The sequence below is a fragment of the Charadrius vociferus genome, unplaced genomic scaffold, assembly GCF_000708025.1.
Source record: "Charadrius vociferus isolate BGI_N301 unplaced genomic scaffold, ASM70802v2 scaffold600, whole genome shotgun sequence".
NCBI lineage: Eukaryota > Metazoa > Chordata > Aves > Charadriiformes > Charadriidae > Charadrius > Charadrius vociferus.
This window is the reverse complement of record NW_009646404.1, coordinates 1,950,947-1,967,401: the sequence shown is the minus strand read 5'-3', so window position 1 is coordinate 1,967,401 and position 16,455 is coordinate 1,950,947. Positions and strand designations below refer to the sequence as shown.

General features: G+C 40.1%; 1 protein-coding gene across 1 annotated transcript; it reads right to left on the bottom strand.

Moving 5' to 3' along the window:
- Positions 1–231: 231 nt before the first annotated feature.
- IL4R (interleukin 4 receptor) lies at positions 232–11,827 on the bottom strand. Its single transcript, XM_009895286.1, has 11 exons — positions 11,714–11,827; positions 7,272–7,413; positions 6,264–6,418; positions 5,036–5,190; positions 4,352–4,508; positions 3,456–3,555; positions 2,778–2,847; positions 2,562–2,638; positions 1,342–2,458; positions 1,044–1,203; positions 232–344 (listed from the first exon to the last, which is right to left on the bottom strand). Exons 1-11 carry the CDS (start codon positions 11,781–11,783, stop codon positions 232–234), a joined length of 2,316 nt encoding a protein of 771 aa, XP_009893588.1. The 5' UTR covers positions 11,784–11,827.
- Positions 11,828–16,455: the final 4,628 nt, after the last annotated feature.

Here is a 16,455-nt window from a genome sequence, read left to right as displayed (position 1 = left end):
CCCAGTAGAGTTGTAGGTGCAACCGTTAGGTGCTAACCCTGCTGTCCCCCGGGGGCTGCATCACACACCGGCTGCCAGTCCCGCAGCAGGCATGAGTGTTACAACCCACCAAATCCACAGCTGAACTGCAGCAGCCCTCACTTCAGGCAAGATTGGAAGAACAAGCAACATTTCAATTTGTGATATAGTTTATTTCCAAAGACTGGTTTGGTTCAGTCTTGGCAAGCGTGGCTAGGCCACCTTCATGTAGCAGTTGTCCTCCTCAGCAAGGGCTTGTACAAGTTTCATTTTTTTCTCATTTTTCCTGTTGTTTTCCCTCAATAGTTCTACTGGTGTTTTTTTAACTGCAGGTATCAGTGTGGAACCCTCACTGTGAATGGTGTGAGAATCAGGACAGGAGTTATCCACAAAAAGAGCAGGTGACAACTTGTCCGAGACCAGGAACTCCAGGGGCTCTGCAGTTTTTCCTTCTAAGTTTAGCGCGATGCTGTCCAGTGATTCTTCTGGTAAGCTACCTGCCGAGCCACACCTCCTGCCTACTGCGTGCTTTGTCACCTCTCTATTTTCCCCTGCATTTCCAAGTTTCCTCAAGTGGCTATGCGTGTGGCAGTGAATGTCAGCATTCAGTCTGTTACTGCTGCTCTCTTGCATTCCTTTACCAGTACAGTTAAAGTTGTTAGGTTTTGTCCCCTTTATAGTTCTTTCCCTGCTTTTAAAATCTTGACAGTTCAGCTCTAACAAATGCAACAGCTGTTCGTCTCTGCTGCTATCTTCATCTTTGCTATCGCTAGACAGCTCATTAGAGCTGATGATCCAAAGGCCGCCATCACTGGTCTGTGTGACATCCTCGCTAGAGGCTAAACCCGGGACAATGCTGCAGTCAAAACCCTGTACAGTCAAACATAGGTGATCGTCTGTCCTCTGGTCAGGTTCACAGGTTATGGTATCTGCAGGTGTTTCTCTCAGGTTTTTGTACAAAAGATGAATGAAGGGTTTATACAGTGACCTAGAGATAACCTCACTGTCACTGCCACAGTATGTACCGCTACATTTAACTGCATTATCAAAAGGTCGATAACCAGATGGTGGAGGTCCAATGGGGCAAGAAATTATGTTGACTTTCTTTTGAACATTTTGATATGTTACTTGCTTATGTATTTTTTCCTCTGGTAGGAAGGCTGAATCGCTGTCATTTGCATGTGTAGAGGAAGATGGAAAATCAGCATGTTCTGAACAGGTGTTCTGAAAACCAAGCTCAGTGCAGGGAGATCCGTAGTTGGTACAACACGTCTGATTGCTGGGGGGTCGATCAAATTGATCTCTGCAGCTAAGTTCTGGTGTCTCTGAAAACTGTGTCAAAGGCGGTAAGGAGCACACATTTTCAAAACACGGCGTCAGGCCACTGTTAGCCAAAGACTGAGACATAAGGGTATCAAAGCTCTTATATGCAGAGCTACTTGGTTCTTTGAACGCAGACACAAGAATATCAAAGCTCTTGTAGGCAGAACCACAGGGCTCCATGGATGGAGACAGAAGGGTGTCACAGCTCTTGTAGGCAGAACCACAGGACTCCACGGATGGAGAGATAAGAGTGTCGAAGCTCTTGTAGGCAGAACCACAGGGCTCCACGGATGGAGAGATAAGAGTGTCGAAGCTCTTATATGCAGAGCTACACAGCCCCATGGATGGAGACACAAGGGTATCAAAACTCTTGTATGCAGGGTTGCTTATTCTGTCTTTTTCGGTCCCAAAGGATGGTTTGTTTGGAGATTCCTGGATCAGGACACATGAGTCATGCTGACTTTCAGAACTGCATGAAAAAAGGCTTTCATGAACCATATGCTGAAGATCACTTGAATCCAGAGAAGCAGAATTTATGCTGGAGCTCTGATAACCAGATTCAAAGGATTCTTCTGACTTCTTGCTGGATGTACTGCAATTGTAGTCATCTTGAGAGGCTTTGGTGAAAAGGGAGACTGCATGAGAAATATCACACGGCTGCTGACTCCGGGTTGCACTTTCTTTTGGATTTCGCTGCGATGGATTTTCTGACTCAAGTTTCTCAAAGGTTTCATTCTCACCTGTAATTATGTCTCGGTCTTTATTGTTCTGCATGTTGTTTTCATCTGCCAGGAGCTCAATAAACATGCTAGCTAGTGCATCATTGTGTTCAGTGTGCTCTCTGAAAGCACTGACACTGCTCTCACAAGGCTCGAACAAGGTGATTTGGTCACTAGTCTCTTCCTGGCTCTCAGCCTCAACGTCTGTTAAACATTCACAAATTTCTATAGACTCTTCAACCAGAACTGTCTCAGGGGTTAAAACTGCACTGCTGCCTTTTGGAAACCACTCTCCAGACTTGCTGTGGCAATTGCAAGATTTCTCAACATTTCTGATGTTATCTTTTCCCTTGAAGTTTTGGCTTGACAAACTTTGAGCCAGACAGTTCTTGCAACTTCTGTTTTTGGAAGTCAAAAGGAAAGGACAGTTAATGTTTATGTAATATGAAACTATTTTATGCTGTAAAGCAGAGATTTTTTTTTCCTCTTTATCTTACTTACATTTGGTTTTCCAAATGACTCTGCTTTAAGTCATGGAAGGGGAACTTAATTTCATCAATGTAGCACAAAACTGAAAACTAAGAAAGATACAAACGAGATTTAGAACCCATGTGATTTGTATTTAGTATCCTCTGCACTAGCCAGACAATAGCACTTATTACATAGTCTCCTTCTGGCAATCAGGAAAAGGTATTTTTTGCAAAGCTTTTTAATTACCTTGACATTTTTGACGACCAAATGGCTCTTCGCTGGATTTGGGATTTGATCCCACCATTCTTTCTTCACTCTGCAAGGGAAAAATGAAAACTGTTTGCTTTGACTGCATTTTGGCTTCATCAGCGTACACTTCCTTCTCCCTCTTAGCCATCTGCATTGCAGCAACAGGAAGTACTTGTTCTGTGCATGTCCAAGTGCTGCTTTTCATTAAACTAGTGCAAAGATGTTTATATGCTTGGTGCGTGACTGCTCTGCACGACCACAGTCACATGTTCCTCTAATCGTGTTTGAAACGATGTGCAAACCAGATAGGATCCCACTTTCACATTACCACTAAAAGCCTTTAGAAGAAATACGGATATTTAACCCTCATTACTGGATCTTCAGCTGAGACCAGGGTCCGAAACTGATAAACCCATAGCTGCAGGCTGTTTTGGATACTATAACAAGCCCATTCTAGTCAGATTAATAGAGAATATTCAGTTACCTATTCAGAAAATGACAGAGTCCAACTGATTCATGCTTATAAAACATTTGCTCATAGAGAGTGAGATAAAGGTGCTGAGGAAAAACTAAACATTAGATTCCTGTACTACTAGACGTTCAGCTAATCGATAGCAATACTGACATCTGTGCAAACTGCTACTCTATAAAACCTGTGAACAATACGATACATACTTGGTAAAACAGAAGTAACAAATTACAGATACTGCCATGATCAGTATGCAGGATACGGGAACAGCCATCTGCAGAATGTCTTCAGCTGTTACTTGGTAATCTGTTAAATAAACATATACATTTACATGTGTATGTGTATATAAACACAAGTACTGGCAATACGAAATTCATTGCTCTTCTTTTGTGCCTTAAAAACCACTCCTTTAGAGGATGTAAAATAAAGCCTCCAGCAGATAAACAACAGAACATACATAGCTACCAGTGGCGATGGTGTGTGGCATGTCTGAAACATCAACGGAGGTACCGCAGCCAGTTACTGCGAGTGTTAGGAGCTGGAGGAGCCAACATCTACTGTCAGGCCATTTGCCAGTTCTTGGGGACGAACCTGTCACACAGTTCCTAAGACGGCATTATCATCTCCACTGTAGTGCAGCTATGCTTCTTTTCCTCTCTGTTGTTCTTCAGAGATTTTTATAAACCCCCAGTCCTCTGATGGTTAAAGTATTGCTTAATTTGCAGCCTAAATACCTCTTATTCATTTATACCTACTTGCTCTTACGTCAATGTTTTTCTTGAGTTTAAATATCTCTTCTCATTCCCTGGCGTCTACTTCATGAAATATTTATAGAGAATAAACGCATCCTCTTTTAGCCTTTTTTTCACAAGGCTAAACAAACCAACTTCCCTTGGTCTTCTCTGCCTTAGTTTCCCCAGGAGTTACCTTTTTATGTTTAGTCTCTTTGGAAGCCTTTACAGATGTATCCACAATACATTCAAAAGGATGAAGATGATGATTCCATAACTTTCCTCTGAGAGGAGAGCAGCGGGGTATATGTGATATGGTTTATAAAACTATAACATCCTTTTATCAAGCCGCTATTTGCTACAATACTTACCATAGTGAAATTCAACTTCTTCACTCCATTCACTCCAGTAGGACGGGTAATCTGTATAGTTACACCTTACACTTGCAACATAATCATAGCCTCTCCTCAAGGAGCTTGCAGTAATTTCAAAGCTTTTTGCCTGGTAGTTAATTGCTTTTACAGAAACCTGAAAAAAAAGTAAGAAAGTTCACTTTGATTTCTTTATGGGGTGAAGGACAGCAATTAAATAACAATAGTGTTATGTGTTTCAGTGACCTTGCACAAATGAGCAAATGACTGACTGGATACTTAATCTGCTGTGTGTGAGACTGCATTTTGTCATGAGTGGGTGGTATTTGTGACAAGTCACCATGCATCTTCTTCCCCTACCAGAAGAAGCCCGGTCCTAAAGCGCTGTATTGTTCAGGAAGGTGTCTGAAATGCCTCAAGTGTGCCACGGAGTCATGAATAGCCTCCAGCTTCCTGATGTCTAAGGAGCAAATGAAGTTCAGGGAGTTTCAATCCTTTAAAGGCCAGCTGAACCACCTTGGTGCAATGTGTCCTGTGGCAAGTGTGTGATCAGGAACGTTGTGGGACTTGCCCTTGCTGGCCCTTACAACATTTTTCATGAAATGGTTTAAAGACTTTTCAGAAGACCTTTTAAACCTGAAAGCTCCAGAGAGACAGAAAATGAAGAGACTGTCTGTCTCTTACCTCTGTCGGGTGCTGCTTCCTCCAGTATTTCACTTCATAGATGACCGGCTGTCCATAGAGCATGGATGGAGAAGAATAGCTCTCCTCCCAGCTCAGATTGAAATTACCACTTTCAACTTTCTCAATGGCAAGATTTTTGGGGGCCCTTGGCTTAACTGTATGTTAAAAAATACAATTAAGGATAACATGGCAATGGGAAAACACTGATGGAGAGAAGCAGAGAGCCAAACATTCACCAGAGACCAGAATCACATTGCAGCCAATGCACTTAGCGCTTTTCACTATGCTGTAGCACAAGGATATAGAGGCCAAAACAGAGCAACTGCAAGGTTTTCATTAATAAGCACCGAATCTTCAAGCTGACTGAACAAACTGCAAGTTCAACCTTTTGGTGCACTGGATGCAGTGTTCAGCCTGGAAAAACGGGAACAACCTGCGCCCTCACAATAGGATGCCGTGCCGTGGGGTACACAGAGAGCTTCTGACAACTTCGCAGACTGTCCTGACTACCTGTCTCTTAGAAACTGATGCAGGCTCCTGCTTATTCTGCTGATAAGCAGCAGCGACAATCAAGTATTCTGAAAAGAACCAGCTCAGCGCTGCAGAGGAATGCCTGCCCAAGGTATGTGAACAATTTCTCCGAGTGTTTGAAGTGACAAGTGTATGAACAAGCACACTGTTCTAAACAAATTAAGTGCCTATGGAGAGACATAAACTGTATCTATGCTCTGTCCTGTGAAAGAGCAGAGTCATTAACCTTTTATCACTGGTTGTTATAATCCAACAGCAATTACTGTAAAAATCTCTGTGGAGGGGGATGATTCAACTAACACGAAAAATTAAGAGTATGACAGAGACAGGAATGGAAGAAATTTCCAGTAGGTATAGCCTAGCGTCTTTCTAGAAACTGTAAGCAGCACATTCCTCTTCATCCTTGAATTCTACAGCCACAAGTAAAATGCACTAAAGACATGTCTAAACCCCCAAACTGCTGTTGGCTGGCAGCTGAGAGGGTACAGCTAGAGGAAGAATCACTCTGCTTGCCCCATTACTTATACGGTTTCCTTAAGAATCGGGTTTCTAAGCCAAATGGATTTCACATTTAAGCCACCATGGCACCTTTCACCTCTGATAAGGAAACACTGTTCCAGTGACATGAATGAGGAGTTAGCTAGGATTGCAAAGCCTGGAGCCAGATGTCCTGGTGACAAAGTAAACAGTTTCTTACCAACCAGGGCTGGTGTAACACTGGTATTCCACGTATCAGTCTCATTGAACTGCAGAGTTAGAATATACGTGAGGCCTGATACAAAATAATTTGGATATATTGTGCAAGTGCACCTTAAACTGTCTTTTCCATTCTCAGGAGGACACACATGATTTCTGAAAAACAGGCAGAAAAATTATGTGATGTTTAGAGAGTGTGGCACACTATTTCTTGAAAAGGTGAAATCAAGCTTCCCAATGTGTAGAGCTAATCAAATCTGAGACAAACAACCTCAGTGCCTAGAAACGTTTAGCCCAAACAAATCCAAACCAAAACTGAGCTCCCCCAAACAACCCACCTTCCCCAAACGCCTCTTGGATATCTGTATGAAAAACTTGACAGAAAGGCTAAGGATTGATCCCAAGAGGAAAAATTATCATTCTTCGTCACACTTCAGCCTCTGAAGGAGCAGACTGACATCTTGCTAGTATAGGAACAGGTTTACTGCAGTGTACAAAGTGAGGTTATTTGCATGTCTGTGTGGAGAAATCATATGGAGAAGAACAGGAGAGCCCAGACGCATCTTACTTTGTAGAAGATAATGACTGGCCCTGCTGCAGATCTCTGCACACAGAGTTAGACTGTATGTGGAAATCATCACCTGGGTTCCAGGGGAGAGTACCTTTTACACAGGCCACAGACTGGTAAATCAGGTAAGATTTCTCCTGAAGGAGGTAAAATTTCACATGAAATGAAGATTGGGCAAACTTAGGAGAGCCCTACCACTCCTACGAGTAGGACTTGATCACTCCTCCATAGTAAAAGTACAGAGAAGTCTACAGAAGAGTAGACCACTGAACAAAGCGTGCTGTTAATTGCAGCAACCCATTTTCCTCCTGGCAAGAATAATAATCTGGATTATATTTTGCCCCAGACGTCCATGGTAGAGGGAGGAAATCAAAGCTGATAATGGCTATAGGATATATGAAGTTCCAACAATGATAATGTAACAACTTATTAAACACTTACGGCTCAGGAAGTAATGCGTTCTTGTAGTACAGCTGGAATTCTTTGGAGCAATTTGTTTGTGCAGGCACCTTCCAGTGACAAACCAGCTCTTTGTCATAGTCAGTGAAGCATGCAAATTCCTGTACATGTCCTGCAGCCATAACTAGGGAGAAGCAGCACACAATAAGAAGCTAAATTGGACTAAGCAGAAACATTAACTCTTTCATCTAAACAGAACTACCAACCTCCTATAAATTAAGTGAAAGCATTGTTATCTTTTGTGTTCTGGGTAAATGGAAAGAGATGCATATCACCAAACATCTCCACCTTTTTGGAGACAACGTCTATGGTCTTGGAGAGGAAGAAGGTCTGCAGTAGTAATATTGAAATAGAAAGGCACATCTCATCCAACACAGTCTTCCAAGCTCAGAGATTCTGATTCTGATAGCTCTATTTGAAACACATCAACATTTAATTATAAACCAGCATCATCCTATGTGCCAAATACAAAAGGTTCAAAAGCCAAAACGCAGATAATTAACAGTCACACCAAGATCACTGCCTACAGACGTGTACTTGTGCTTTATCTACAATGGTCTAAGCTTCCCAAATGCATGCCCTCTGCCTCCCCAGAGCAGTTCTCCATTGCCTAGAAGATCCTCCTGTCACAGGCTTTCTTCTAGTGTATACCTTTTCTCAATTTCACTCAGTATTTCCTCTTCTGTCTTCTACTTTTCATTGTTATGATAGTGTTCAAAGACGTGGAGAGATTTAGTCACATTGTTCCAAGCACTGAGAGGGCACAGAAAAGCCCAAAGTCTCTGCACTGCCAACGTTTGCATTTACAGTCTCTTTCACTGGCAGCATTTAAGAAAAAAATAGAAAACATTGGTCAAAATATCTTTGTTAGAACTGGAAAGGGACATGGAATACACAATCCTCAGTATCCCTTCCAGGCTCATTTTCCATTATTTCAATGCACTCCACATGAGTGAAACAAGGAACAGCAGAGGAGGAGCTACGTGACGGTAAGGTCATACTGTTATTAGAACTAAGTGTGCCAAATGCGATACTGGAAAGTGATCATTTCTACATGAAGCAGTCAGAAATAACTAATACTTTTATCATGCCAGACAATTCTTTGCTGCCTTTGATGTTTGACTCCTCTGTTATTGGTAAATATTAACAATATCTCCTTTTTCTTGCACAAGTTGTACAGAAATCCTTCTCTCCCGCTCTACATCTCAATTCCCCGTAAAAATCTGGAATAGCTTTGGCTGGTTTTTAGAATCCTATTAATTGATATTTTTCTGATAGTTTCCTAAGGGATTCTGCGAGAAGGATTATACAAGGGCCATATAAAGACATGATTTTCATTTCTCTATAGTATGTAAATAATTTTGTTTACACGGCCCAGCACATTACTAAGTCTCCATTCTTGTCATTTACATTGCAAATTCAAGATTTAAGTTGCCAACAATTCACATCCTGTAAGGACTTTGTCCTTCAGCCACTGCAACTTCACAGGCTTATTCTTTCCAAGAGTACCAAAGTTTCAGATTATTCCTCCCAAGCAAAAACTTTTGTTTTCAAAAATACATAATTTCATTTTATCCTTCCTTCATTTCTACTTTTCTGTAGTCTGCTTGTGTTATTTATTCTGATACAACTTCTTCATAATCTGATAAAGCACAGTATCCCCAAACGTAACAAACATGATGGTCAGATGCATTTTAGTGAACATGATGCACTACATACAACGGGGTCTACCACCAGACCCTCTCATATTTCAATAAAAACCTGATTCAAAGAAACACTTAATTGTTTAGTACTGTCAGTGTATGTATGGTCTTTCACCCTCATTAAAATCTGCACATCACCTTCACTTGCCTTTCTAAAAGGCCTCCCACAAAACTTGACTATCAAGCAGTCCTGAATCACTTGAGTAAGCTCAATAACCTTAGTGAGGCTCACTTACACAAACGAGGAATTATGACAATGTCAAGGAAACATTTAAAAATTCTATCAAAATCATAATCGAAATTGTCTCGTATATTGACTGGTTATAAACCTAGAACTGACTGCAGCTCACGGTGTCATTACTGTACAAATATTTAGAAAATATTTTGCTTTAGTTACTAAGGCTAGATATTTATCCTGTAGATAAGAACTACCACTCGTATCCCTTCTGGATGGCAGCACCGCATTTAGCTCTGTTTTGTTCTGCATGATCCCTGATTCTTGAAAAAAAAAAAACAAAACCAACAACCAACCACCCAAGAATCATCAGAAGAGCAGCAAGTTAAAGATTAAACTTCTGCAATACTGTAACAGTCACACTGCTCATTTATTTTAAAAGAAACATTATCTATTTATCCTGTTGCTGTTGTTTATATTAGTTTGCAATTTGCATTTTTATTGTTAGTTTCTTTTCTTTTTCCACTTTAAGATGCACTTTTAAAAGAAGTACTAAAGTTTTAAGCCCTTTAAAGATGAACATCATTATTTTTCAATGTGTTAATGGTCTTACACTTTCAAGAATACTCCAGTTAAACAAAGCTCTTCCTTCTGTGTTAAGCTATGATGATTAGCAGCTTTACTTTATCTTGCCTGTCAGTGTCCTTGTGTCTTTCGAGAACTCTAAATTGTCTTCTGTATTCTTTTCCTGTGATCTTCTCCCTTTTCCATCTCTGGTACAACCTATTTTTTTTAAACCTCAGATATTTAAGAATTTCCTTTTGAAACCGCATACAGTACAGGGTTTGTTTTCAGTTCATGTAGTTAAAAAAGGGAACTGAAATACTGGATTTCTTTTTTGATCCTCAACTAGAACACCATGCTGAAGAAACTTAAAACATGTAGTTAACTATAGGGGGAAAAAAAATCTGTAAAATTAAATGTTGATAAAGATCATTTACAGAAAATGTGGGATTACTCAGGTCAGATGACCCAGCCAATGTGTTCTGCAAACCTTGATCCTTCTCATCAATTCAAATTCATAGTACATAAGAAAGTAGCTAATAAACCTTCTGTTTTAGAGACAGGCTATTTTAAATTTTCTTTTAACTATTTTGGTTTGCTTTAAAAAAAAAAATAAATGTACAATACCGTGGAACTACTTAAAAACTACAGAAAGCAAAATGTAAGCTTCACTTTCCAGAGAATAAAAATGCATTATCGGAAAGCAAGACTTTAGACATCTAACTTGTCTTTATAATAAAATATCATAAAAGATACAAGGAAAAAAACATTTTCATATTCAGCCCCTGCCAGTTGAACTTCAGAATATAACTATTAGCTAACAAGCAGCATTAAGACTCAACGCAGCTACACGTCCCGCCGGACTAAAAGAACGGAGTAGTGCAGAACACATAGGACACCTGCCCCTGTACAGGCACAAGTCAGAGCAAATAATGTCTGACAGAAAATGCCTGCAAAATTTGTTCACATGAAGTCAACTACATTTTCCAAATTAGTAACTCTGCACACTTCGGAGCACACAAATTGACAGATGCCCTTTAACAGCAGATCTACAGGCTCCATTTCATGAGAACAGCTCCTGCAAGGTCCCGCATGGCCAACAGTGGCGGTTATGAAAATAAGCAAACGAGAGACTAGTGCTTTCTGCTCATATGGGACTTCTACAGAGATGTTCCTGGGTTATTGTTCTGGGGTCCCCAGTTCAAGAAAGACAAGGAACTGCCGGAGAGAGTCCAGCGGAGGGCTACAAAGATGATGAAGGGATTGGAGCACCTCTCTTATGCGGAAAGGCTGAGAGACCTGGTCTGTTTAGCCTGGAGAAGAGAAGACTGAGAGGGGATCTCATCAGTGCTTATCAATATCTAAAGGGTGGGTGTCAAGAGGACGGGGCCAGGCTCTTCTCAGTGGTGCCCAGCAACAGGACAAGGGGCAAGAGGCACAAACTGGAACACAGGAAATTCTGTCTGAACATGAGGAAAAACTTCTTTACTTTGAGAGTGGCAGAGCACTGGCACAGGCTGCCCAGAGAGGTTGTGGAGTCTCCTTCTCTAGAGATACTCACAACCTGCCTGGATGCGTTCCTGTCCAACCTGCTGTAGGTGACCCTGCTCTGGCAGGGGTGTTGGACTAGATGATCCCCAGAGGTCCCTTCCAACCCCCACCATTCTGTGATTCTGTGATTACTGAGCACCTCGTTTGCAGAAAGGTGTCCGATAGAGATTACATAATGGGGAAGCAGGGAGAAGACTTTCCAAACCTCAGTTTCTCCTTCCTGCAAATTCCTATTTTTTCTTGCCCATGTTGAAAAGGTCAATAAAAAGAAAAAAAATCTAAGAATTTATTCAAGCAAATGGATATTTCTGACATTTGAAGTTACACATTTTACATTAGTTAGTTAATGGTAATAGTGTCACCGACTAGTCATGCGAAAATGCTGTTGATAAAAACTTCAGTATAATAATTTAAAACATTGATAAATGTACCTTCATTTGTTGTATATGAAACGAAAAGGATCCACAGGCTAAACAGCGCAGCACTTGGTAGTCTTGCCATCGTTGACACTAGCCAGGTTCAATGGGACAAGCTGTGCTGAAATTCTGCCAACAGAACACATTATTATAAGCTGACATCAGTGTCCCAGTTAAGGTAAGAGCGTAGTTCCACCTACCACTCTGCTAGATGTTAGGATTCAGATCCCTTGCAGTGCCTGATGCCCCTGAAGTTAGCTCATGGAATGACAAGAAGTGTAGAAGAATAAGGATAATACAAATGAGCTAGAAGACTTTTTTGCAAAGTTTTAATTACAGAGGATTACAGACTGACATTGGCAGTGGACCTACTCTTTTAGCTACTAGAAAAGCAAAGCTGCTAGTATGTGAGATACTAAAAGGGTAAGCACTACACCAAAATCACTGACAATCAACATGTCACCAAAGCCTTATAATTCCACTCAGATAACTGAAAGAATTTAAGAACGTAGTGTCTGATCTATTGACTAAAATGTTTTCCCCAAGTCCTATCACCAGCACACTAGATAATAAAATCCTCTTGAAAAATATTTTAGCAAAGACCTGAGCCTTGCTTCGACAGAGTGCTTAAATCCATTAAAACAGTAAATAATTAGAAAGAAGTTGTCAAACACATACCTAACCATGATATAACCAGCACAACTTCACAGAAGGAAAATTATGCAGCTTCTACATATTAGAATTCTTTAAGCATAGCAAAGCTGCTTAAGTAAACTGAAAACAGATGAAATAATTAATTTAAGACTTTCAAAAAAACTTATTTCCCCAAGATTCTTTTGCTGATGCAATGCAGCCACTTTGTGGAAGATCATATTCTGGATCAGATATGGCTACCAGCTGTCATATCACTAGACACGTACATGACGCATTTAAAATTCTGGTAAACTTGTAGGTAAAGTCATGCTAACTAATATGGAATAACCATGACTTTGCATTCCAGCACATTGTCTCTTAATACACAACCCTTTTGCCCCTTCCTCTCACGCTCTCGGTTATTTTTGAATCTACCTGTGTGCTACAGTTGCTCTGCTTATATCTGCAAAGTTCCCAGGTGGCACGTTATTTTCCATTTCAAAACCTCGTGATTATCTCTGTGTGATTCTGTAAGGAGGAGAGAAATTCTTAGATCTCCTCTAGCAGGAGAGTGCTCTTGGGCTTTCTGCAGAAGTTTTGTTAGATTCTGAAGTAGAAGAGACCATTCAAACGTATTTGTTGGTGGTGGTTCAATATCTTCTCCTCCAACTACAGCAGTAGAACAACCTTCGACGCCCCTAACAGATTTGAGTTTCACCAGCACACAAGAGAAATGGAACTGGCGAGGGATCAGCAACTCTGCTGCGGTATAAACTTATTAAGTGATTAGCTTAGGAAAAATTTAATGACCTTTTGGAAGCGTGCGTGTGGGTGCTATGTACATGTAAGGATGTGCAGCCTCAAAGGCATGCTACCAAAGCCATACCCCCTCAAATAACTCCTCTCTAAAACCTGGCAGATTCTCAAGCACAGCTGCTGAATATTTGTTGTCAAAAATTCAAATAGAATAAACCCAAGGTAGGCAACAGCCAGACTGTTTCTCAGTTGAGTAAGGGGCAGAAAAATCACTTTTTTTATAAAGATGACACCTTTTAATGATAAATACATCCACATAAATAAAACCATTGAGAAATATAGCAACAGAATCTTTTTTTTTTCAATATATTTAGAAGTATTAGCACTTCACTTATGATCAATCTTTACTTCAGTATGTCAGATTCTGCTCCGAAGGAATTACCCCGTAATCTAAGTTTCTGCGCTTGTCAGAGAAGTCACGTTTAATGATACTGTATTTTTTCCATTCTCACATGCATGATTGACCACTCTTTAAAACAAACTTCTGAAGATTAAACATGGGAAATTTCAATCTTGGAGGGTAAGGGATATGAACATTGTTAGCAAAAATGGAAGATTAGACTGGAAACTCCTTTGTGACCTTCTCTGAGGCAGTTACTGCTCATCTAGTAATAAAGGACACACTTGAAAGATGATTTTCTCACACATGCTCAAGAAAACTATTACTCAAGAGCTGAGCTTTTCACATTTTGGGAACAGACAAAATGTGACTGAGCACAGTAATGAATTTTTTGAAAAGAACACAAGTGCCTTTGCTGCTGCTCAGGAAAAAAAAAGAGCAAGCTGCTCCAGCGTAAAGAAAATCCTTCTTCTTTTCCTCCTTTTTCCCGGAATTCTCAAAGGAGGAAGTGTTTGCTTTCCAGCTCATTGTTAAGTAATACTGTCGCATGACTGGCGTTCCAAGAAACTCTTAAAACTTTGGCAGAGAATCCTGTATCTCATAAGCACGTATGAATCAGCAGATGGGAGAGCAAAAATATCTCCTCCATGGGAGAAAAAAATCTGGACACGTTGATGAAAATGGAGTTAACTCACAGATCTAAGGAAACAGTGAACTTTTTTTTTTTATTAAATAAGAGTAGTGAACTATAAATCCAATGCAAAGGCAGAACATTTTAAAATGGCAATAGCTTCCCCGTCTGTTAGCTCTTAAGTTTTTCTTTATAGCAGATAACGAAGTATGTAACACATATAGAGAATACTAAAATCACAGCAAACCTACTAATACCAATATACTTGAGGAGAGTAAGGTGTAAAAGGCATAAGCGACTTCCCTAAAACTATGAAAGAAATCTCTATTGGGACTAAAAGCAGGTCTACGTGATTACTGGCAAAAGTTATATGCTTTGATCATTTATCATTTCTGTCTCTTGAAAAAAAAAAAAAAAGATGCAATTGAAATGATTTCATTTACTATCAAGAAAAGCAGTAACAACTTCTGGTCTGGTCTTCTAAATAAATTAGGGTCACGTTTAATCTACAGGCATAATTTGCAAAACTGTTATGCTCAAAGAGTAACTCATGCCCAAAAGACAGGTGATAGTAATTATATCATGTATATGCAACTGCTTAGTTTACCTTTGCTGCAATTGTACAAGTAAAGGACTACTCCCTATTTTAAAACTGGCTCTTTTAAAAATTGAAGTACATCTTGTCTTATTCTTTCTTGTTTAAAACATTGGCTGTAACTGTAGATTAAAATGAGATAATCAGCATATAGCTAAGCAAAGAGAAAGTTCATCAATTGATTTTCCATCAAAATTTGAAAAGAAAAAAGTTAGGGAGTAACTTCCATCTTTTTTATTGATGCTTTTAATTGATTTTTTTTTTTTTTCAAAGTGCCTAAACAAAATGGCAGACCTATAGGAACGTAACTCGTAGTACCTACTCTTCAACATACAACATGACTGTCAGAGGCAACCGCAAAAAGTATGTGTATGGTGAAAAGCGTAGGCGTCTCAGACAAAGTGGGTTTTCACAAGAATTTGGAAGATGAGGAGCGAGTCCTGTACACTATGTTAAGGAGGAGGTTCAAATGTAAGGGTAGACTGGAAGACATTTAGGAGTTCCAATAATTAAGGATAGCAACTTTGGTCCATGAAGGGCCAAAAGATAAAACCCAATAGTTCCCACTTTGTGTTATCTAAACTGAACGGTAAACCATTCCCATATGCTTCTTTGCCATCCAATTAAGGCACCATTGTGTTAACGTTATCTCTTCTTGCTGGGACTACAACAGTGGAAAGCCTTGGGTAAGCAGAAACTCATATCCATGCCCAGGCCCTTAGATTACCAATTCTTTAGTAAGGACACTTTGTCCCTTTTTTTTTTTTTTATCTTAAAGGGCATAATACACATAGTATTGCTTATCTAACACAGTATTTCCTGCATCGTTGTATGATTACTGAAGAAGGAATTCAACTTCAGATTGGTGGATTTAAAGGACCACGACATTCTTTTTTATTCTTTTTAAATGAGTAATTTTAATAATATTTTAATATCATCCTCGTTCCACAAATTCCTTAATGTAGTTTGGGACACTTACCATTAATGTCATTTTATGCAACAACATACAAATTATATCTGCATTTCTGGAGCAGAACAGGGCACATCTGGATAAATCTCTGCTCATAAATACGAAAAGAGCCTCCCAAAATGAGCAGATGGCTTCTCTTTAAATAAGTTGAAACTGATCAATCTTTATTTATGACTTAAGCTGAGGCTTCTGCATTCCAACATCATTCCACATGGAGAGGACAGAATTCAGCAAAGGGCATAATAATATGTCATTTGGGCTATAAGGAATACAGTACTTTCACATAATTAGATAAACTGCAAATCATGGTCTGCAAGCAGCAAGGTAACTTCAGGTATTTTCTAATTTAGAACTGACAGAAACTATGGAAACTGCTATAGTTGGGCATGTTGGGGAAAAAAAAAGAAGAACCAAAAGTAGAAAACGTGTAGACTAAAATGACCAGGACGGCTCACTGCTGATCCGGCACTTCGAACCCCCGGTTCCGAGAGTTTAGCCTAAATTCGTCTTACAGTTCTCTTCGAATCCACACACACCGGGAATGATCTTTAAAGAGCAGAACCCGAGACTGAGGAAGGGCTCCGCAGCTCAGAGCCGGTTCCGTGCGGTGGATTCCCCGCGGGCAGAACGGGGACCGGCGGGGCTGCCGGCGGAAACGGCACTTCTGGGAATTACACCGCTTTTGCCTTCTAAGAGGAGCGCCCGAGTTAAATCACATCAAAGGAAAGAAAAATGTACTTCTGCTAACGCTTTTACCGGCCGGCCGCGCCCC